Source organism: Monodon monoceros, unplaced genomic scaffold (genome assembly GCF_005190385.1).
Source record: "Monodon monoceros isolate NGI ecotype Baffin Bay Population unplaced genomic scaffold, NGI_Narwhal_1 Super_Scaffold_5, whole genome shotgun sequence".
NCBI classification, from domain to species: Eukaryota; Metazoa; Chordata; class Mammalia; order Artiodactyla; family Monodontidae; genus Monodon; species Monodon monoceros.
This window is the reverse complement of record NW_021703782.1, coordinates 63422104-63444437: the sequence shown is the minus strand read 5'-3', so window position 1 is coordinate 63444437 and position 22334 is coordinate 63422104. Positions and strand designations below refer to the sequence as shown.

At 47.9% G+C, this 22334-nt stretch overlaps 1 protein-coding gene across 1 annotated transcript; it reads right to left on the bottom strand.

The window, feature by feature from the left end:
- Positions 1 to 173: 173 nt before the first annotated feature.
- Positions 174 to 22049, bottom strand: FXN (frataxin). Its single transcript, XM_029201496.1, has 5 exons — positions 21870 to 22049; positions 15200 to 15291; positions 11514 to 11634; positions 5374 to 5471; positions 174 to 1721 (listed from the first exon to the last, which is right to left on the bottom strand). Exons 1-5 carry the CDS (start codon positions 22035 to 22037, stop codon positions 1559 to 1561), a joined length of 642 nt encoding a protein of 213 aa, XP_029057329.1. The 5' UTR covers positions 22038 to 22049; the 3' UTR covers positions 174 to 1558.
- Positions 22050 to 22334: the final 285 nt, after the last annotated feature.

Here is a 22334-nt window from a genome sequence, read left to right as displayed (position 1 = left end):
AAGGAAGTAGCAGAACAGGAGCCTAACTCTGGGCGAGTTTTAATGTTCCTGAGCCCTGGTTTCTTCATGTGTAAAATGCAGGTCAGTAACAATGCAAACGAGGTCATATGGTATAGCAGGCTGCCATAGTCCATCAGGGCTGCTGTAACAGAATACCAGAGACAGGATGGCTTATAAACAGAAATTTATTTCTCATAGCTGTGGAGTCTGGAAAGTCCAAGATCAAGGCCCCAGCAGACTGGGTGTCTGGTGAAGGCCTGCTTCCTGGTTCATAGACAGCTGTCTTCTCGCTGTGTCCTCACATGGTGAAAGGGATGAGGGAGCTCTCTGGGGTCTCTCTTAGAAGGGCACTAATCTCACTTATGAGTGCTGTGATTGGGGGTTAGGATCAACATCTTAGCATTCAGCCTACAGCCCAGGCTTAGCACAGTAATGGCACAACAAAGGATGAATATTTGAACACGAATTCAACTGAAATTCAAGTAGAACAGAACTCAAAACCATATACTTACTCTATAGCTTAAAAAAAACTGTTCACCGTCATCTCCTCTACTAGAGGGAATTAAAGCTGGCCTGTTAAGTTGCCTGACAGGACCACTAAATGTCTAAATTGGGAATCGACTATATTCTATCCAGTTTAACGCTTTCTGTTAACACGGGGAAACAGAGGTCCAGGGAGTTCGAGAAACTTGCCCAGAGACAGACAACTACTTTTGGGCTGGGCCAAGTGTAAGACCGGGGTTCCTTTCATTAACACCAACATCTTTTCATTTACGTGGACTTTCACAATTTACCAAGCACCTCGTCAGCTCCATGACCTCATTTATTATACTATATCCGTGAGCTTACAGAGATGGCTTTTGGGAGATTTTTTGCATCCACAGACCAGTGTTGCAATAGCTTATTCTATACTGACCCTTAAATTTAAAAAATATGTTTGTACACACACATGTAAATGTGTGTGTACATATACATGCACACATGGAAGACACGGCACCACATCTCCCTGTGTCACCCCATGCGGGCCACACCCTGGCAGTCACAAAGCACAAAAAGAAAAGGGTCTTTGGTTTCAGGATTCCCGAGGTGCCACTGGGCTCAGAAGTGTTTACGCTTTCAAGAGGAGTAGGAATATTTTAGGCTTCCCTTTAATGAGTCTCATTTTGAGATAGGATGGCAAGGTTGGCCAGCCGCTCTTCATGCAGTTTTTGTAGTAAGTCTTTCAGAGAATGAATGGTGAAGCCAATTCATTTCTCCTCCTGGAATTTGTCCTTCTTCTTTTTCTCTGTTGTGAGGTTATATATTAAAGGTATGGGCATACAGACATTACGAAAGATAAGGGCTATCACGTGAGGGAAGAAATCAGAAAATAAATCCAAAGAAACCTACGGAAATTAAAAATCTGAACTCAGGGGCAGGGCAGGAGGCGACACGGTCTTTTCACAGAGCCGTTACACATAATGCAACTGTCCTCAAAAGCAGGAATGGAAAAGAACTAGCCATTCAGCTGCAGAACGAAGCTGGGGTCTTGGCTTTAGAGCTTTCCATGTCTTTAGCATTAGGCTGGGCAGCAGGTGCCTTTTCCAGAGTAGGCCAGAGAAGATAAGTCCAGTTTTGTTTTTAAGGCTTGAGTCAGCTCTGTGGCCAGCAGCTCGTGGAGGGACACACCGTCGTGGGAGTACACCCAGTTTCTCCCGGTCCAGTCGTAACGCTTGGGGCCACTGCAGGACAAAACACAGTCAGAGTAAGTCCACGGGAACAGCCCTTCAGAAGAAACTCTCACCAAGAAATTGAATGACTGCAGTGCAGATCTAGAAAGTAATACTTAACGAGCCATGTATTTGACTTCTCGTCCTAGGGTCTATTTAATATAACTGAATCACTTTGCTGTACACCTGAAACTAACAAAACATTGTAAATCAACTATACTCCAATTAAAGAAAAAGCAGCTACACAATTATCCTCTGGTACAATTCACAGAACACCTTTCAAGACCTGAAAATATTTCATCCCTATTGATGAGTCTCCGTGTATCACATTCTGATCTTTTGCTTTTCCTAACTCACATATGATACCTGAAATATCACAGCAGTGTCTTTTAGATGATGGCCATTCATGTACCACTGACATGATTTGTCCCTTACCTACATTATTATTATTTTAGTACGTTCATAACACTGGGCAACCACTACCTCTATCTAGTTTCAAAACATTTTCATCACCCACAGGAAATTCCATATCCATTAAGCAGTTACTCCCTATTCACTCCTCTCCCCAGCCCCTGGCAACCATCTGTATTATTATTTTAAAAAATAGTTTTCTTAATTCAATTTTAAGTCCATGAAGGTGAGAGTTTGATGGGCTAGTTCATCCATCTCAAGCTCATCTAGTGAACACAAGCCGTACGTGCACTTCATGCTGGGAACGCTGTGTTTGTGTGGACCCAGGTGTGGCTAGGTTTCGCCGTGTCTTATTATTCCAGATGGACACAGAGTGTGCCCATTAATTCCACCTCCTCTGGGCCTAGTGGAGGGGTGGGGGGAACACGTGCTGAGGCAGGAGATAGATAGGCCTCAGGGTAAGCACCTGGAGTTCGTTCCCTGTGGACAGAAACTCCAAAATATCAATAGCAGGACAGTTGGGAGAAGAGCTGAGCCCTGCCCTGATAAGAGACAAAAGGCCGCATATCCCTCATTCTCAAAGTCAAGGAGACCTTCCCAACTACACATGCAGAGAAAGGCTCCTTGCAAGTCAAAAGGGAGGGGGCGCCACCCCATAGTAAGTGATGTCAACTACCCATAGGCCTCTTCGCTAGAATCCATCTTGGCTAAGAGATGCACATGTACACAGGGGAGGACCCTGAGATATACCAAATATGGCCTCAGAACCAGGCAAAGCAAGATGATCGGTTAAAGGAAACCTGGAAGAAATGCTCCATAAAAGTGATTCAAACTACCACAAGGGCGCGACTCTCTCTCTGAGCCCGCAAGTGTGTCTATCCACACATACTATACTCTTTTTCCTCCTAATAGTACTTTACTTGCTTTGCTACTTTCCGTCTCTACGTGGAAATTCATTTCTACACAGCTGATGGGCCAGGGCCTTGTCATTAGCCACTGGTCCCTGGTGGTCTAGTGGCTAGGATTCAGCGCTCTCACTGCCACTGCCTGACCTCAATCTCTGGCCGGGAACCGAAATCCTGCTTCAAGCCGCTGCAGGCCGAGGCCACCCGAGATCAGTGCCAGCAGCTAATGGTGCTACATGATGACGCCTTGATGGACAAAGGAGCAGAGGATGCTGAGAGCCCACGGGAAGGAAGGGACCCCTGAGTCCACCTGCACACTCAGGGGAACTCTTCCGAAGTCCAAGACTGGGACGGGTTTGCCAGGGACGAGGAAAGCTTAGAAGGGAAGCATCTTTGTGGGGTTAGGAAAACATCAAGGATTTCTGTATTACCCACCAGAGGCTGGGGTTTGAACACTTACTTAACAATGGGGATAATGATAATAGGGACAAACCAAAAGCACTGGACTTTTGTTTAATATGCACAAATAGCTGAACACGTAAAGGTATAATAACCTGGACCAAATCCAGAGAACGTTCCCTTGGCCCTGGACTCCGATTTGCTGCCGGGATGCCAGGCAAGTGTGAGAACCTCCAGGCCCCTCCACGCTGCCTTGGACGCCCAGCTGTCCACCCAGACCTCTCCTTGATTCCACCCTACAATCTCCTCAAGCAAGGTGATGGGGGAAGGCCACTGTTTCCTCTACCTGAAACGCTGTCAATGAAAAAGCCTCCCAAATATCAGAAATGCAGCCCTAGGAAGGATTATTTTGGACGAACGTGAAAAATTGAGTGGAAAATAAATTTTTTTTTTTGAGGAACATAGTATCCATGACAGTAAATGGCTGCTCGGCAGATTTTCTTTCCAGATTCCCATCATGAATTACAGATTTTAAGAAAACAACAAAACTTGGAATTTCTCAGAATTTCTTATTATCCAGAAGTAGATTTTTCTAAACATGCCTGCGGTAGGATCCTATTGCTGGTAGATGTGTCCAAATGCTATAAGGACTTTTTCTGTCTCAAGATACAACACGAGGGAATTCTGTTAGTGGAGCCATCACAGCTGGTTCTGGTGCCCTGCCTGCTATTTACAAAGCCACTGATTCCCAAAGCTGATGGCTGGATTTGAGCTGATCCAGCCAGTTTCTCTCGTACTAGTTCCTCTGAGATGACGGACAAGACTGCAGCCCTTGTGCATGGCCACAGTTAGGGTCAGGGCAACTGTTTGAGGCCAAAGAGAACAGGCTAATTGACCCTCCCAGGGTAACCCCCCAACCCCTGCCAAACTTCAAGTAAACTACCTGGATCTAAAAGCAAGACCATCTGTGAATAAGGGCCTCGCTAGAAATGACAAGTGATTCCTTGGAGTTGTTTTTCTTGAATTGTAACATACTTCCTAGACGAGGCTGGGATGAAGGAGGCCTAATGCTTTATTTATTTTGAATGAAGAATCACACATTACAGCACCATAAACAGTATAATATTAACTGCCTAAAAGTGATGTCAACACTGGGGCAGGAGAAGAGTTAAATACTTTTTTTGTTTTAATGCAAAAACCGTGAGGCTTTCAAAGACTTCCATGCTGGTTATATCTGGGCCTTTCCCAATTCACATCGCGTTCTCTTTGGAAGTGCTAATGAGTGACCAGGAAGGCTGGTCTGAGAGCTTTTTGTGGGCGTCTCTTTTACTGTCTTACAACCACTTCAACAGCAGCCAGAGGGATGAGGGACCCTCTCTCCCTGCATGTTCTCAGGCCTTGAGACGCAGTACAGACTGTCTCCAATACAATCTTTTATTCCGCTAGATTGAAAGCACATCAATGGAAAAGGCAGGAGGGATGAAAAGCCCTAGAAGGGCTGTTTAAAACACCTTCCCACCTCCACAGAGTACACAGCCCTGTTCTGCAAATGGAATTAAACTGGCCTTTAACTGAGATGCTCAAAATGAACCAGAGGCCAAACTTTGAAGACAAAGGGCAACTTGTTCAGATGCTGTAAAAGCAAAAGTGGCTTTTTCAAAGGCACGGCAATGATTGAGTAGAGAAAAACTGTCAAGGTGGGGCTCCGAGAATTTTTCACTTTGCATCTTGTTAACGTCCCGCTATCTGCTTTTAGAGCCACAGAATCACGAGACAAGAAGTGATAGAACCACAGTAAGCTTTCCTACTGAGCGTGAGACATGCTGTGAAACATCAGAAAAGGTTCACTTACACAGCTGCGAACACACGAGGGTGACCCTTCTTAAACGGTCCACAAAGTCTTGTTTCGAGCAAGCTGAACAAGGAGAGATTTTGACTTCTGAACGTACCTGGATGGTGAAGACAACCAGATTTGCTTGTTTGGGGTCTGCTTGTTGATCACGTACGTTCCTAGATCTCCACCCAGTTTAATTGTTAAAACACCACTCTGGTGCATCAGATGGAAAAAGCATGAAGAAAATAAAACAAGACAGAGTTATCACGGTGTCATAATCGCCTCCTATTTTGTTATATCTCAACACTTTGCATTTATACAGGTACGCAACATACACCATAAAGAACTGTCTTTAATTTAGTGTTTGGAATTAGGAGGTAACGCAGAAAGAGCGCTGCTCTCAGAATCAGACTATGATTAATCACGATGACACTTAAAAATCTCAGTGCTTTTCCTCGTTTCCTATGAGGTGGCAAGGTGAGAATATCCTTAGTTAAGTGACTAGTCAGAGGCATTGCAGCTGGCAAACGAAAGGATCCACATCCTTATTGGTGCCTTGGTTCCTCAAATACCGGCCAGAACATACTAGAGACATTAAAAAATGGAGACACACTGGGCTTCCCTGGTGGCGCAGTGGTTGAGAGTCCGCCTGCCGATGCAGGGGACGCGGGTTCGTGCCCCGGTCTGGGAAGATCCCACATGCCGCAGAGCCGCTGGGCCCGTGAGCCATGGCTGCTGAGCTTGCGCGTCCGGAGCCTGTGCTCCGCAACGGGAGAGGCCACAGCAGTGAGAGGCCCGCGAACCGCAAAAAAAATAAAATAAAAATAAAAATAAATGGAGACACCAACTCTACCGACGTCCCAGTCAGCACAAACATCGGGCAGGCCAAGTTCATGACCGAAGAAAGGAAAAAAGGCAAGAGAGAAGGAAATAATCAAACCACCTGCTTTGCTGGTCTCAGAAGAGCAGTAGCCTGAGCTCTGCCAGCAGAAGGCTGACACTCCAGACTAGGGTTCTTATTCCCAGACCCTTCCCAAGCTCACAAGCTTCTCAGATACCCCTCTCCAGCTTTACTTTCCTCTACTGGAGCCTTGAATTCGTCAAAAGACTGGCTGGTCCACCTTTGCCCAATAAATGCTCACTTAAATTTGAAAACCCTCTTTCAACAAAGGAGCCCTTTACTCCCAAGGCCTGAGGTCTCTCTAGAATGCACAGGATATTAAAGAAACAGCTACACGGCTGAGCTGGTGAACGGGGAGCCTCGCTGCCCCCCATCCCCTGCACGGCCCGCAGACAGGCAGCCTTTCTCTGTGCCTCTCAGAGCCCCTGTCCACCAAGGGGCCCCCCAGTGGTTCTTAGAAAAAGTTTTGTGTTTGGTTTGCAAACACAAAGAGCTGTTGAAAAGGTGGAGGGAATTCCCTGGTGGTCCAGTGGTTAGGACTCCGTGCTTCCACTGCAGGTCGCCCGGGTTCCATCGCTCGCCGGTTGGGGAACTAGGACCCACAAGCAGTATGGAAAAAAATAAACAACAAACAAACAAAACATGGCGGAGAAAGTGCCAATAATAATATAACTCATAGGCATGGGATGGGGAGGACACTATTGGGTTATTTTTTAAATAATGTTTTTTCTGATTAAAAAAGAAACGTAGCAAAATTATAGAGGCATTGGGAATACAGGTGGTATAAATAAAATGCAAACATCAATAAAAATAGCATCTACTGTTTTTCAGTACCTACTCTGCGCCAGGCACTGTGCTTTGCACTTTGTGTAAAACCGCTTCCTCCGTGACCATAACCATGGAGGTAGGAACCATTACCCCAATTTATAGGTGAGGACAACAGAGGGACAGGGTAATAAAGAAAACTTAGTAACGGGCAGGGCTGATCTTAAATTCAGGTCTGCTCGGGTCCATAAGATGCTGTTGTTTCCATAACACGAAGCGCTCTCTCAATCCCATTAGTCAGCGACATGAGCTGTTCACTCTCAGGTATCGGCTGCAGTTTTTAAATGCAGGGCTAGGATCACGGTATACATAAGTTTGCTTTTTAAAACATTTTTTCCTGAAACCCACGTGTACTATTTTGTTAGGACTACCTTTCATTTATTTAAAAATTTCTTACAACTGTATAATTTAGTAGTTTTTAGCATTCCACAAAGTATTTTCATAAAGTGTGCAAACATCCCCACTGTCTAATTCCAGACTACTTCCGTCACCCCCAAAAGAAACCCTGTACGTATCAGCAGTCACTCCTTCCCCGCCTCCATATATAGTTTATGGCTTATTTATCCATATGATATGAGGCCCAGAGAATCAAGACATAATTTCTTCTAATCTGACCTATTTGTGGCCCTTAAATGCTCCAATGTGCATTGACCCTACACCTGGGAGGTGCGTGATGCAGCGGAAAAGGCAGGGGGCCAGGTCTAGGGATGTGCGTCAAGCCCCATCAGCTCTGTCGTCTCCTTGGGACAATATCTGCTCTGCCTCCTTCAGAGACAGTGCGAGGGCGAGGGCCTGAGGTGCTTCTGGGAAGGTTCCCCTGACGCCCCTCAGCTGGGACCATGACCCGTGCATGTCCCCACAGCTTCTGTGCTTTCCTCACTGCGTCTGAGCTGCTAGCTTGTTTGCTGGTCACCTGCCCCTTCGCTCCACTACTATAAGCACCTTGAGAGCAGACCTGTCTTTTCATCCTAGCACTTTCAGTATTTGTACAAAATATCACTGAATTAGAAAAAAACTGTGGATCAGTGAACTGAGTGGCTGATAACCAGGCACTGTGATAACACGCACATACCACATGAAGGGCAAGGTTATGTAAGGCAACACTCAACCACGCCCCCTCTTGTTCGTGGTGTGTAATTAGACGTTTTTCTTCACAGAGCCAGAAGCTGTTTCCAAGGGAAAGTGGCAAGAGAAGGGAAACTAGCTGTCTTACTGGTTCCCCAGGAGTTCTTAAAGCTTTTGCAACTGTCTTCAAGTAGACCAAATAAAGAGAGTTTTTTGTCCATTAGTGTTATTCCTTAAGGGGCAATCTGAGTGTCTACTTTGAGAGAGTGGGTAGACGTTAATGCAGGGCAGCGTGGGAGAGAGAGGCAATACTGAGCAGCTGGAGGAGACCCTGGCCACGGCTGGTGAGGCTTGATTCCCGACAGGCAATATCAGTGGAAGCAAAAATAGCAAGGCTCAGGCTCTGTTGTCACCAGCTCATTTGCAGAAACAGGCACATACGGGAATGGCATGTTGAGTCGGGATTTCACATACGTGCATGTGGCCTCCCACACTCCTAAAACGGATGCTGACTTCCCCTTAAGGAATAAGAATAATGAATATAAAGCACTTTTACCTACATTGTTTCACTGAATCCTAAGATACACCCGGGGAAGTAGAGGTTACTGTCACCTCTCCTTTACAGCTGAAGGACCTGCCCTCACAGAGAATTCACTGAAGTGCTCTCAGAAAGAAAATACAAATGCAGGATGCTAGGCCAGGCCCTCTGTCACCATATCCAATAAAGTGCTAACTCTGAGATGGGGTGTGTGACCTAGGACCCAGAGCTGGTCTTCAGGGGTCTGCATACAGCTCTCATAGGTATGCAGGGATGTTTTTCTTGGGAGAGCAGTCAGATTCTCACAGGGTGTCCTGATCGCCAAGTGGTTAAGAAACCTCTGCTCTGTGGCAATAATATGCAGACAACTCAGTGAACTAAGGACATGGGCGGCAAGCAAATTCTCGTTAAAGTGTCTAAGAGGCCAGGGCTCTGCCTGGAAGAAAAACGACGGCAGTTTGGAGGTAACTCTCTAAATAGTGTGGTGCTTCTCATGCATCAAGTGTAGCGGACTCCGTGGTTGCCTGGTGATGGGAGGGGCTTGGGCTCTGGTAGGCAGCTCCTTCTGATAACCATTACCAGTGAGCAGCGAGGCCTGGACCCAGACACTGACATCCACCGCGACCCGCCCCACTTGATGGACCACACAGCAGCCAAGAAGCTGCTCATGTCTCCCAGTCCACAGGAGGAAAGTGAAGAAACGTGGCCTGGGTGTATCTAGAGAATTCCTTTCATTTGCCTATTTGGCCAGTAGCAAGTGGATAAAACAGCACTAAGTGCTGAGTGGCATCAATGAAAGCATGTTCTGGAAAAGTAGGTGCGCCTCATTTCATTTACATGGTGAATCGACATTCGTTAAGTCCCCGCTAAGTACTTAGCAATGTTCCAGGCATTGGGAGACCAGGAATGGGCAGTGTTCCAGCTGTCCAGCTCAGTGTAGCCGTGGGAACTGATGTGTAAAGAGACAGTTACAACACAGGGTGATCATCCTCAGAGTGCTGGGCAAGGAGGGCAGGGTGGTGTCTGCCTGGAGCATCTAGGAGGGCTGTAGAGAGGAGGTGACATCCAGCTGGACCCTGAGGGCATAGAAAGACTGCACTCCAGCCAAGCTCAAGTAATGGTTTTACAGGTGTTCTGCTGTCTATAATGTAATTTCAACTGATTTATCTTATATGTGAAATACATGAGTTTGCTAGCACCTGAAGGACTCTAATCAGGAATTCACACCCGAGGGTAGATAGCATTTCAAAGTACTTAGAAGTCCAAACTACAGAGGGAGCTACTATATGCCATTAGCCTTCTACACCTACACTAGAGATTTTCCTACTTGGCAAATGATTTGCTAGAAATACTTCTTCCCTAGTGAGTAGAATGGTACTCAATGTACAGTGTATGGATTGGCTAGAAAAACTCAGGTGCCTCTTCCCTTGGAAGAATGGGTTTTAGACTCTGGAAAGTGTAGCAGCTGAATCACTCTTCAGAGAGACACTCTGAAGGTAGGTAAGATCCTGACCCACCACTGAGCAGAAGCTTTTGTTGCCTGCCTTAGTGAGGTAAGCAGAATCCAGCCGCTACAATACTGGCACCTTTGCCTCTAATGAAACATTCACGCAAAGTGTTTGAGTCAAGCAGGGGCTTCATTAATCCTGTAAGGACAGGTGGTGTGACTGTTTCTGTGGCATGTACCTAAAGGTTTGCATGTGTGGCAGAGTTTAGCCTGAGCCTTGGTTTCCCCATAGTTACAGAGCCTGGTAAGGAGGCTGGGGTAGAGGAGACCTGTAACTTCCCCGGCTCTAATCATCCCACAGACGGTCAAGTTCCGGAGGCCAGTCTGTAATGGTTCCCAAGTAGCTCTGTCTTCTGAGGCTGCCTGCATAAGCACGTCTACAGCCCCGCCGGGACATTTCTGCTGCTGACAGCGACCAACGAATCCACCTGGAAGGCATTCAATCGTTTCTTGCCTCGTTACCACCAAGGCCCTTACTGTCCTTACAACTAGGCTTGACACCTGCCCATCTGATGGAGTCCTTTTCTATCCAGTGCCCCCAACAGCAATATCCAATACCATTTCTATTGCTTTAGCCTGACAGCTGGTTGTCCTAAATAATTCCATGATTTAATCCCAAATGCACTCTTCATGACATTTTCTGGTATTAATTAATTGCTGTCAAGAGGGTTAACCTCTGCAGGGGATGTGCTCCCAGTGGCAAAAAAAGAGCTGCTCCCTAAGGCCTAAGCAATAATTCTAAACCCAAAGGCAGACCCTTGTTCAAGTCTGCCACCTGGTGGCCAGTCGATACACACCAGCATTGCCCTGGCTTCTAGGATTTGGGGCTTAAATTTCATCCAGCCCTGGGGTTCTCACCCAGCTGCATTAGAATCCTCTGAGGAGTTACTCTAAAAACTTAAAAAACCCCAAAGCCTGGCCTGAGCCACACCCTAGACCGATTTTTATTTGATTAATAAAAATCCCTAGGGATGAGACCCAGGGATGCTCATTAGAATCTCAGGTGAGCTTTTCAAAAACATGCTTCCTAGGACTGTACCCTGACCACTGTATGAGAATTTCCAGGAGTGGGGCCCATGTCTAGTCTGAATACATCTCGGGCAATCTCTCACCCGGCTTAGGAACTAGCCTGCCTGCATGATGAGAGACGTCTTGCTACACAAACACATGCCTGGGTCCCTCCCTGATTTATCTTAACAGGTATTGAGTGAAGCTTGAGAATCTGTATTTTTAGGCAAACGTGAGGCTCAGAGAGGCTGAGTGACTTGCCCAAGGTCACAAGCCTGGTGATGCAGGGCTGACACCAGAACCCCAGTCTTTTGGTCCCATCCATAACCACATACGGCTGGAGAGGAATTCTTTATCTTAGCTAAAATTCCTAGGGAGGATACAGAAGAATGAAAAGAAGCAAATAGGTACCGCAAAGGAGACATCATAGTCTTCAAATGTGTAAGGTTTGTCTGCAAGGTCTTCAAAAAACTCCGCTAAAGAGTCCAGTGTCTCCTCGGCCAGTCTTTCATAGGTGGTATCGTCCAGAGGGCTGTGAGGGGAACAGAAACAACCCCGATCATGCAATCAGCAAACCGCTCCATTCTATTAACATCGATGGACACATTTATTCTTTACTTAGATTTTTTAAATTGATGGAAAATATCTAACATATACAGAGTAAAAATTGAAACAGCATCAAAGGGTTTACAGAGAAGTAAGCCTTTCTTCCCAAATAGGCAGCCCCCATCCCAGAGTCATCTATGATGAGCAATCTTTTAAATATATCAATGAAGCACCTTGCAGTTTTCCTTTCATATGTCTTGGAAATTGTTCCATATTAGCACATACAGTTTTCATAGTATTTTATCTTATGTTATTCATTCAGTTTGTCCCCTTCAGCAGGACACTGAGGTTGCTTCCATTGCTTTTGTTGTGAAAATTTGTTGGGCAAACCACAAAGTGGGAGAAAATATCTTTATTCTATATATCTGAAAAAGGACATATCTAGAACAGGTAAAGAACTCGTAGAAATCAATAAGAAAAGAAAATCCAATAGAAAAATGGGCAAAATACTTGAACAGGTTTCATTAAAAAAAAAAAAGATATCCAAATGGCCAATGAACGTATGAAAAGGGGCTCAACTTTGTTAATCTTCAGGAAAATGTAAATTAAAAAATCACACTGAGATACCACCAGAATGGTTAAAATGAAAGAGACAGATAATATGAAGAGTTGGCCAGGAAGTACAGTAACCAGAGCTTTCAGATACTGCTGATGGGCAAGTAAATTGGACAATCACTTTGGAAAACTGTTGATACTTCTACTAAAATTGAATATATTCATATCCTATGACCCATCAATTCCACTCTTGGGCATTTATACAACAGAAATGCATACCCAAATATAAATTTCCTTAGCAGTGAAAAGACCAAAACCAATTTCGATTTGAAAAAAATAATTCAGATGACAGAAATATAGAATTGTATAATACAATTTGATACTTAATAAATATTGTAATTGCTCTAAAAAGAAAGAAAGAAAAAAAAAAAAGAAATGCATACCCAAGTTCACCAAGAGACATGCACCATGCTAGAATGTTCATAGCATAACTATCCAACAGCCCAAACTGGAGCCTGCCCAAGTATCCATAGGAAATACCATAGATAAATAAATTATGATATATTCATAAAATGGAATACTACAGTGCAAAACAGAATTGTCTGTAAATATAACAATATGGATGAAACACTTCTTTTGATGGTGACTGAAAGAAGCCACATAGAGACATATTTATATTTGATGATATCATTTATATAAAGTTAAAAAACAGGCAAAACTAACCCATGCTATTGGAAATCAGAATGGTGCTACTCTGGGGCAGGGAGGGGTTAATAACTCGAAGTGAGCAGAAGGCTTGCTTTCATGGGGCTGGTAACTAACATTCTATTTCTCGAAGCATTTCTTGAGTTACATGGTATCTTCGGTTTTTGAAAATTTATCAAGCTGTATACTTATAACTTGGAGACATTCCTGTATAGGTACTATCTTTTAATTTTTTAAAATTGCTACAAATCCAAAGAGACAGAAAGTAAATTAGTGGTTGCCAGGGGTTGGGGGAGGGAGGAATGGGGAGTGATTACGAATGGTTATGGGGTCTCTTTTTGGCGTGATGAAAACGTTCTGGCATTAGACAGTGGTGAAAGTTGCACAACCTTCTGAGGACACTAAAAACCACTGAATGGTACATTTTAAAATGGTGGAATTTATGGTATGTAAATTATGACAAAGAAAATTGCTATAAACCTCCCTGTATGAGCTTCTGCACCCAGGTGAGGACATGTCTGTAGGTTACAGGAGGCATCTCGGACAGCTCCATCATCTGAGAGTTTCTAAGTGGCCCCAGGAAGACACCAGTGGCTGCCAGTCAGTCAGTGGAAGACAGAGGTTTGCAGTATGGCCCCTCCCCCACCCAGCCCATCCCCCACCTCAAGGGCACAATGTGGGGAAGGCTACAGGGCTGATCGGGACATGGCGAGTGGGGGGCCTGCGGTGGGGCTGTGCTGGATGTTTCCCTCTCCCTCTCCTCGGCTACAGCCGACGGAGGGGGGATCTGGAGAGAACCAGGAGAGTTTGACATGTGCCTGGAGGAGCTTGGGGAACATAAAGGCACCCCTGACTCAGGCATAAAGTCCAAAGTCAAGAGCTTGACAGGTGCTACCTGTCGATGACAGGGGGGGCCATGGCAGAAGTGGGCTGTCCTTAGCACGACAGGTCGAAGGTGTGCTTCCCAGAGGCCAGAAGTAGATCCTGAAGAAGGAAGCTGGACTTGGGGCTTCCTGCAAAGGTCCCACCCAACCTCAGAGGGCTGCCTGGAGGGACCGGGAGACAGTAGCAGAGAGTCTGCCCAAGGAGGTCACAGGTCCCACTGCCCGCCTCCCCTGCAGCCATGGGGAGTGACAGACAAGGAAGAGCCTCCAACCAGGGTTTCAAAGAGGGAAGTCCCCCAGAGCCAGGGCAGAGGCTGTCCCAGTGCCACTGGACACCTCGGCCTTCGAGGTGGATGAGTGACTGCATGGTCCTGTGGTTGCAGCCTGGGGGTGTGTGTGGAAGGAGAGTCCCTGCAGATACAGGCGCAGGGCGGTGGGCTGCAGCGGTGCCTGGTAGATGTTCCCCAGAACCCATTGCGTCCTCCCTCCAGGCACCCGCTAGGCTACATTTCCTGGCCTCCCCGGCTGTTAGCTGGGGCCCCCTGCTAAAATGTGAGTGAGGGACAGATGTCACCTCCAGACCTTCCATGCTCTTGTCTCTTTCTGTGGAGTGGAAGCTGGACAGGGTGACCTGGCCTCGACCTGCAGAGGACAGTAAGTTGCTGATAGGTGACAGGAAGGTGGAAGGAGCCCGGCTCCCTGAATCATTTCACAGAGGTCTGGCCACCCCCCACCGACAGAGAGGGGGGACACGAACCTCTCCTGGTTGGAGCCATTGCAGTTTTGGGTCTACTTGTTAAGAAGCTTGGCCTGCTCTAACTACTAAGATGTCAAAGAGAATAATAACAAAACTCTGGAAACAACCTAAATGTCCAGCAATAGGGGATGGGTTAAATGAATTATGGTACATCCATAAAACTTAATACTATTTCATTAAAAATAATGCAGTGGGGGGCTTCCCTGGTGGCCCAGTGGTTGAGAGTCCGCCTGCCGATGCAGGGGACACGGGTTCGTGCCCTGGTCCGGGACGATCCCACGTGCCGCGGAGCGGCTGGGCCCGTGAGCCATGGCCGCTGAGCCTGCGCGTCCGGAGCCTGTGCTCCACGACGGGAGAGGCCGCAGCAGTGAGAGGCCCGCGTACTGCTAATAGAATAATAATAATAATAATAATGCGGTGGGTAAGTAGTGATGTGGAAAGACGCTTATGAATGCTGCTGCTTAGGGAGAAAACAGATGGGATGGGTTGCTATGGGATGGGTTTTGGTTTTCTTTGATTTTTTTTTTGTTGTCGTTGTTAAAAAAGGTAAGAGAAAAGAAAAAAAAGTATGTATATGTGTGCATATACTGTATATTGAGAGAGAGGGAGAGGGAGGAAGAGATCTCTGATGTGGAAGGTGTTTATCTCACCCAGCGTCACCCAAAGTTCCCGTTGTCCTCAAATTCATCCAACAGACCCACTGCTTTTTGACATTCAGGATCTGGTTGAGGCAGCTCAGACTCTAAAAGCCAAAGTGAAGAAGAACGTTACCATTTTACAACGTACAGTCCATTAAGGCACAGTTTGAATATCACTACTTCTACGTTCGGGACTGACGAGGTTACAGTGTTTCAGAGTGTATCTTTCTCAGGAAGTTGTTTCGCCTTCTTTTAGTGCATCAAACTGCGCTCTCCCGGGCTCTCGCTAAGCCTGCGCTGTCCAACTCGGTAGCCACAAGCCACAGCCAGCTATTTAAATGTAAATTTATTGAATAATATAAAAATTTAACAGTCAGTTCCTCGGTCCCATGGGCCACGTTTTGGGTGTCCTGTGGCATCATGTGGCTCGTGGCACAGACAGGACACACCCACCACCACGGGAGGCGCTGCTGGCAGCACCGCTCCGGATGGGGCTGGGGCAGTTAGCATGGGGTGGGGGGAGCGGAGGGGGGTTGGGGGGTGCGGTGGGAAGTGTCAGCAAAGTTCTTAGAATGTGACTAAAGTGAGCGACAACAGATAGGTGTCCAGAAGACAGGCTGTGCCTCCAGTGCTATGTGACAGATCTCACTAACACGATCTGCAGGGGACACCACGACCCACTGATTTCTTTCAATACGTAACTGCTGAGCGCCCTGGAGCCCGGCTCTGAGGACTGGGGTCTGAGCTGATGACTGCCAGGCAGGCGGACCAGCCAGAGAGATGGTGGAGGGGACGGAGGTCTGGACGGAGGGAGAAGCGGTACAGCCGAGCAGAGATGGCAAGGGAGTGATGGAGAGGTGGGCTGCTGGACCTCATCCCAGGAAGGCACTGAGCGGCTTCCTGAGGTTGGTGGCAAGGTTCACCTTCTCCACAGAGCATGTGGCTGCCACTAAGAGAAGGGGGCAGAGGCTGTGGTTACTCTCTTGAGCCATCAGGGCCCTGGGCAAGCTGAGAAAGGAGGAGGCTGAGAAGTGAGTGGAGGAAATGGGGGTGCGGAACACGGATGGCCGTTTAAAAACGTTGGCTCAGAAGGGAGAAGTGACAGAGCGGCTGTGATAAGCACAGTATCGCCACAGCACATTCTAGAGTGTTCACCATCAGCGGGGTAGCGTCCTCAGACTTTAGACAAAAGGACTCAGTTAGTCCTCATTACATTCCAATGAGGGAAGTACTGTTCACGACAATGATGTCCTATAAAGTTGCCACAAACACTGGATTAGCAAGTTACTAAGGGAAATATGGAGAGGTTCCTGCGAGCCTCCGGTCACATGTTCACCAAATGATCAATGCATAACCTTGTTTTACATGTGTTGCTGTTCAAAGGTACCTTGTTTAATATATATTGTTGATTCCTTGACACTGAACTCACAGCCAACAGCGCTAGAACTCACGCTTTGGACGGAGCTTATCCAACCCACGTATTTTCTCCCTAAGGCCCATCACAGCCTTCTTGCACAGAGGAACACTAGACAGCACTTCAGCACAATGCTTGAGGGCCACTTTAAACAGTGAAATTATAAACGAAAGTCACGAAAATGTGAAAAACGCGCCACCAAATAGACTGTGAACAGGACCCTTGTTTCCAGTGTGGGAGTCAGGGACATGTGAGTGGAGGTGACTCACATTTTTTTGCTGCTCTGTGCACGTCCGAGAATGACCACAAAAGTGCCCTGAGTATCGATTTTGGGGATAGAAATACATTTTAGTGAGTAGGTGAATTCACAAGTAGAGGATGCAGGAATAAGGAGGATCGACTGTATCTGTATTTTACGGATGAGGAAACTGAGGCACGGAAGGGTAACTTGCCCAGAGTCACACAAACACACAAAGTGGGGGATCTGGGATTGGAACCCACGCTGTCTGGACCCAAGGTCTGGGCCTCAAAGGAAAGAATCACATCCTGGGAATGATACAGGACTCCAGACACGGAGGGGAGGTGTTTGAGAATACAGGGCTCCCCTCAGTCAATTTCCCTTCTCTCTGGGATCCTGGCCCCTCAGATCCTAGCTGTCTCAGTCTCTCTGCTACCTTCACACAGCTGTTTTTGTCTTTTAATTTTACATCTTCGATGGTCTGGTGGGAGGGCTGATCTAAAAGCAAGGTACTCATTCACAGCCAGAGTAGAAGACTCCATTCAGCTGTGGTGAATCCCAAGAGGACAGTGGCCGAAGACTCCCTGCCTTGTCTCTCACCTGCTTTCCCCATCTAACATTCCCTGGGTAACTGCTTAACCCTCCCAAGCTCTGCTTCCTCCTCTGAAGGTAGGGATCATAGTACCGGCCTTGAAGACTGGTTATGAGGATCCAACAGTAGGACATCAATATTCCAAACACGGGGCCTGAGGGTTCCGTCAATTTCCATTTTGAAGCATGTCAATGGAAGTGTGAAGAGGTAGGAGGTCAGAGAGGCAAAATCTGGCCTTTGCCCAAGGGAGGCAGATGGATTTCACGGTGGGGAGCCACCCAGGGCCACCCCTCCTGCGGCCACATCACCTGGAGCCATCGGACTATGTATCTTGTGCGGGTCTGCTTGAGTCTCCAGGGTTCAGTGACTCCGTGAGCGCAGCACACGGCTGGCTCATGGGAGACATTGGAGGAGATACTAGATAGTTCTTGGGCCCACAGCCTCAAGTTCAGGCCCTGGAACCACACGACTCAATTAAGGCCTGGCCTGGTGGTCGGCAGGGAGGCCAGCCTTCACCCCAGGGTCCCCTCGGTCTCCTGGGCCCTGTCAAGCCACAAGCCTGAAGAGAGAATCAGCTCTCATCCGCTGCTGGGGAGGACAAACTGGCATGACCACTCTTGGCATCTAGTGACTGGGGTATCTGCTGGCCCCTCGCTCAGCAATGCCAGTCTGAGGACTTCACCCAAGAGGAGGTTTTGTCCTCGCACGGGCACGCCCAGTGCAGCACCACCGTAAGAGCAGCTCACTGGACTCAACCGGATGTGACGGGGGGAGCCTGGACAAGGTGTGACATACTCACCCAACGGCTACTATCCAGCAGACAAAGCAAATAAATGACAACTGTGTGCATCAGTGTCGCTGAGTCTCAAACACTGATCACAACGATGTTGATCACGAGGAGTGCGGCACAGCGGAATAAATAGAGCAAAATGGTTTTTTTAAACGAATGCTACATGCTTTAGGGAGACGTACACAGGAGGTGAAACTCTGAGAAGGGGATGCCTGACAGAATTCAGGGTAGCAGAGTCCTCTCAGGGAGGACCAGGCTGTAACGGAAAGCGCACCAGGCCTTCACGGAACACTCAATATTGTATTTTTTTAAAAAATATTTATTTATTTATTTGGCTGCGTCAGGTCTTAGCTGTGGCTCGTGGGATCTTCGTTGCGGCATGCGGGATCTTTCATTGCAGCGCAGAGGCTTCTCTCTAGTTGTGTGCGGGCTCCAGAGCATGCAGACTCAGTAGTTGCGGCACGCCGGCTCAGTAGTTGTGGTGCATGTGCTTAGTTGCCCCGAGGCACGTGGGATCTTAGTTCCCCGACTAGGGATCGAACCCACATCCCCTGCATTGGAAGGTGGATTCTTAACCACTGGACCACCAGGGAAGTCCCTGGAACACTCCATATTCAATTTCTTAACCTAGCGGTGGGAACACGGGAGTTTGTTATTAATCTTTAAACAATACGGATATATTTTTAAAAGTATTTTATTATTTATTTTTGGCTGCATTGGGTCTTTGTTGCTGTGCGCAGGCTTTCTCTAGTTGCGGCGAGCAGGGGCTACTCTTTGTTGCGGTGTGCGGGCTTCTCATTGCAGTGGCTTCTCTTGCTGCAGAGCACGGGCTCTAGGCGTGTGGGCTTCAGTAGTTGTGGCACACGGGCTCTAGAGCTCAGGCTCAGTAGTTGTGGCTCATGGGCTGTAGAGCTCAGGCTCAGTAGTTGTGGCTCACGGGCTCTAGAGCTCAGGCTCAGTAGTTGTGGCACACGGGCTTGGTTGTTCCGTGGCATGTGGGATCTTCCCGGACCAGGGCTCGAACCCGTGCCCCCTGCATTGGCAGGCGGATTCTTAACCACTGCGCCACCAGGGAAGCCCACGGATATTTTGAATACACTTTTGTGTATAGACTCTACGTATAGAGTCATGTATACTGTCTGTGGAAGACAATAACAATGAATTTAGAGTGAAGTAGGGCATAACCACCCAGGCAAAGGCCATGGGGTCATAAGTGACGATCGTGTCCCTCTAGAAAAATTAATAGATGCCTAAACACCTTCCGAGGTATGCAGAAGTGGCTGCAGCAGGAGCTTCTGAAGTTGTTTAAGAGCAGTGGCACCTAGGTATCTCCTCCTTGGAGCTGCCTCCAGCATTAAAGGGGAAAGGTTAGAGACCCTGTCACTGTCACACTCTCTTATTATTAGGGTCGGAGGCTGCCTGCTGGAAGCAGGGTCTTCTCCAAGCCTCGGGGTGAATAAGGCAGGCAGTGGAGGGCTGTGAGCTGCAGGCTTGCAAGGCATTTCTGTGGATTCTGGGTTCTGCTGAGCAGCTGGAACTGAGAACTGACAATCAGAAGCTAAATGTGCTCACCTCCAAAGCTGTGCACACAGTAGCCGCCAGACACACGTGGCCACTGGGCACTTGAAACATGGCTGGTGTGACCGAGGAACTGGATTTTAAACTTCACTTAATTTTAGTTTTAAAATGATACTCAATAAGGTTACTGGAAAATTTAAAATATGTTTGGGACAACTCAAGTGTGTGAATTTATTTTTTCAGTTGTGAATTTTATAAAATCTAAATATAGATCAAGTATTTCCACAGTAACCTCAGTTTAACATCTGATGGACAAGGAATGGAAGTATGAAATCCATACTGGATTTGGAAGAATGAGTACAAAGAGGGAATGTGAAATATCTCAGTAATCTTTCAGTCTTGATTACCTGTTGACATGGTAACATTTTGGCTATACTAGGTTATGTAAATGTATTGTTGAAATTAATTTCACCTGTTTCTTTCTACTTTCCCAATGTAACTACTAGAAAACTTATTGCACAGGTGGCTCCCATTCTATTTCTGCTGTGGAAGTAGAAGCAGCGGGTAGAGAAAATAAAGGTGGAGAAAAGGGTCCCCAAATGAACTCCCCAAACAGTCTTGGGTCATAAGTCATCAGGACCCACATGGAGTCCAAGGGATCAACCTGAGGACAGTTAAGGCCTTAAAAAAATTAAACAGGATCGTGATCCCAGTTGCCACTGTCATCCACCCAACTCCACAAGTACTGAAGATGTGCAAGGGAACTGCGGAAGAGACAGGTTAAACCAACCTGATTAACTATGGAAAAAGGGGCCCAATGGGTAGCCTAGGTTGTTAACCACCTAGCAACCTCCCAATGGCCCAAATCCCAGTATGTGCCAAGTGCCCACCTCCCGGGTGCGCCTCTGAATCAACAGCCTTTATCAGCCACTAGGTACCGTCCAAAAGACCACGCCATATCTTGTCACTCACCTAAATTAAAAACTGCTGAGGACGCAGGCATGGAAGGGCACGTCAGGGCAGCTCCAGGTGAGAGCAGCACAGAAGGATCAGAGTAATAAACGTGGGCGTTCTGCAGAAGGGGATCGTGGGACCAGCATGGCCGTAACTACCTAGTTTTCCTAAGAGGGGGAAATCCGTGATTCCAGCTTTGAGTGTTGACAACCAATCCCAGTGTTTCTTCAGACAGGGTCAAATAACACACGTCAGCGGGAGGTGTAGGCCTAAAGTCCAAATTCCGGAGCTCCGTGAACAATTTGGGTTGGATTTCACCTGCCTCCTTCACCATCCACAATCCATCCAGCGGACCAGCCACTCAGAGTTGATCGTCGCCCACTTTCCCGGCCTTTATCCACGCCGTCCTCTCCTCTGAGAGCCCCTCACCGCCCCCTGCCGTCTTCACACCCTGATTAAACATCACCTCCATCCTCCGGTGTAACCTTCTCAACCCCACAGCCTTTCTTTGGGCTTCCTCCTTTCAAGTCGTGGAGTAACCGGGTCAGGTATTACTTTGTATCCCCGCGAGGGAACATAAGTGCAATTAAGTGCTGAAGGCTTTATATATGTTAATTAAACTGCATGCCAGCTCGGCAAAATGGGTACTCTCCCCTTCAGAGAAAAAGAAGACAGGCCTCAGAGAGGTTCTGGGATCCCCCGATGTCCCCGAGCTCTTATGAGTCCAGGGGCCAGAGTTTGGAACCCAGGTCCGATCCAAAAGCCCTGCTGCTCTAGCTACTGTGCTCCACAACTTTGACATCTTTACCTCGCTCGCTGAAAGCGTTTCGTTCATAAAAGCCCATGTATATTATAGTACCTGGCGTATATTATTAAAGTTCTCGCAAAGAGAATCGACAAGCTTAGAGCCACCACAGGTCCCTAAGAGCCGATGCCCGCCCGCCTTCCCTGCCTTTGCCCGCGCGGATCCCGCAGTTGCACTGCATGATACAATCTCTGTCTTCGCACCAGAAAGCGGAAGCCAGTGCAACTGTAACCGGGAGAAACGGAGACGGGAAGGCACGGCTGGCGCCGCCGCCCTTCCCCCGCCTGAGCGCGGCCCCGCGGGAGCTGGAGCGGGTGCGCGTGCCCGGCGTGCGCGGCCTCGCTACGCCGGCGGCCCGTGCGGATACTCACGGGCTGGCTGGGTGTGCCGGCCGCGGCGATCCCGGTGCGCAGGCCCCGGCAGCCGTAGAGCCGGGAGTCCTTCGTTGGCCGCGGGGCCCCGGCGCGGGCCTGGGCAGAGCCCGGGGGCGCCGAGCGGGGCAAGAGGCTGGCAGCCGCTCGGCGCCCTAGCGTCCACATGCTCCTCGCGATCTGCCGCCGCTCCGCCTCCTGCTCCGGGGACGCCGGGCGCCGCCTGGTGGTCACGGGTTGCAGCTGCAGTCGCAAGCTTCCCTTTTCTGCAGGCTTGGGAAACGAGCAGAAGGTAGACTTCAGTAAGAACTTCCCTGCGTTGCTCTATTTCTGCATTTAACAAAAATAGATAGAGAACCTGTTTCGTGCAAAGCAGGGGGCTTACTCCTTGGGCAACATAGTGAATGCGTAACCAAGGTCCCTGACCCCAGAGACTTCAGCTTAGTGACCCGCTGCTGACGAATT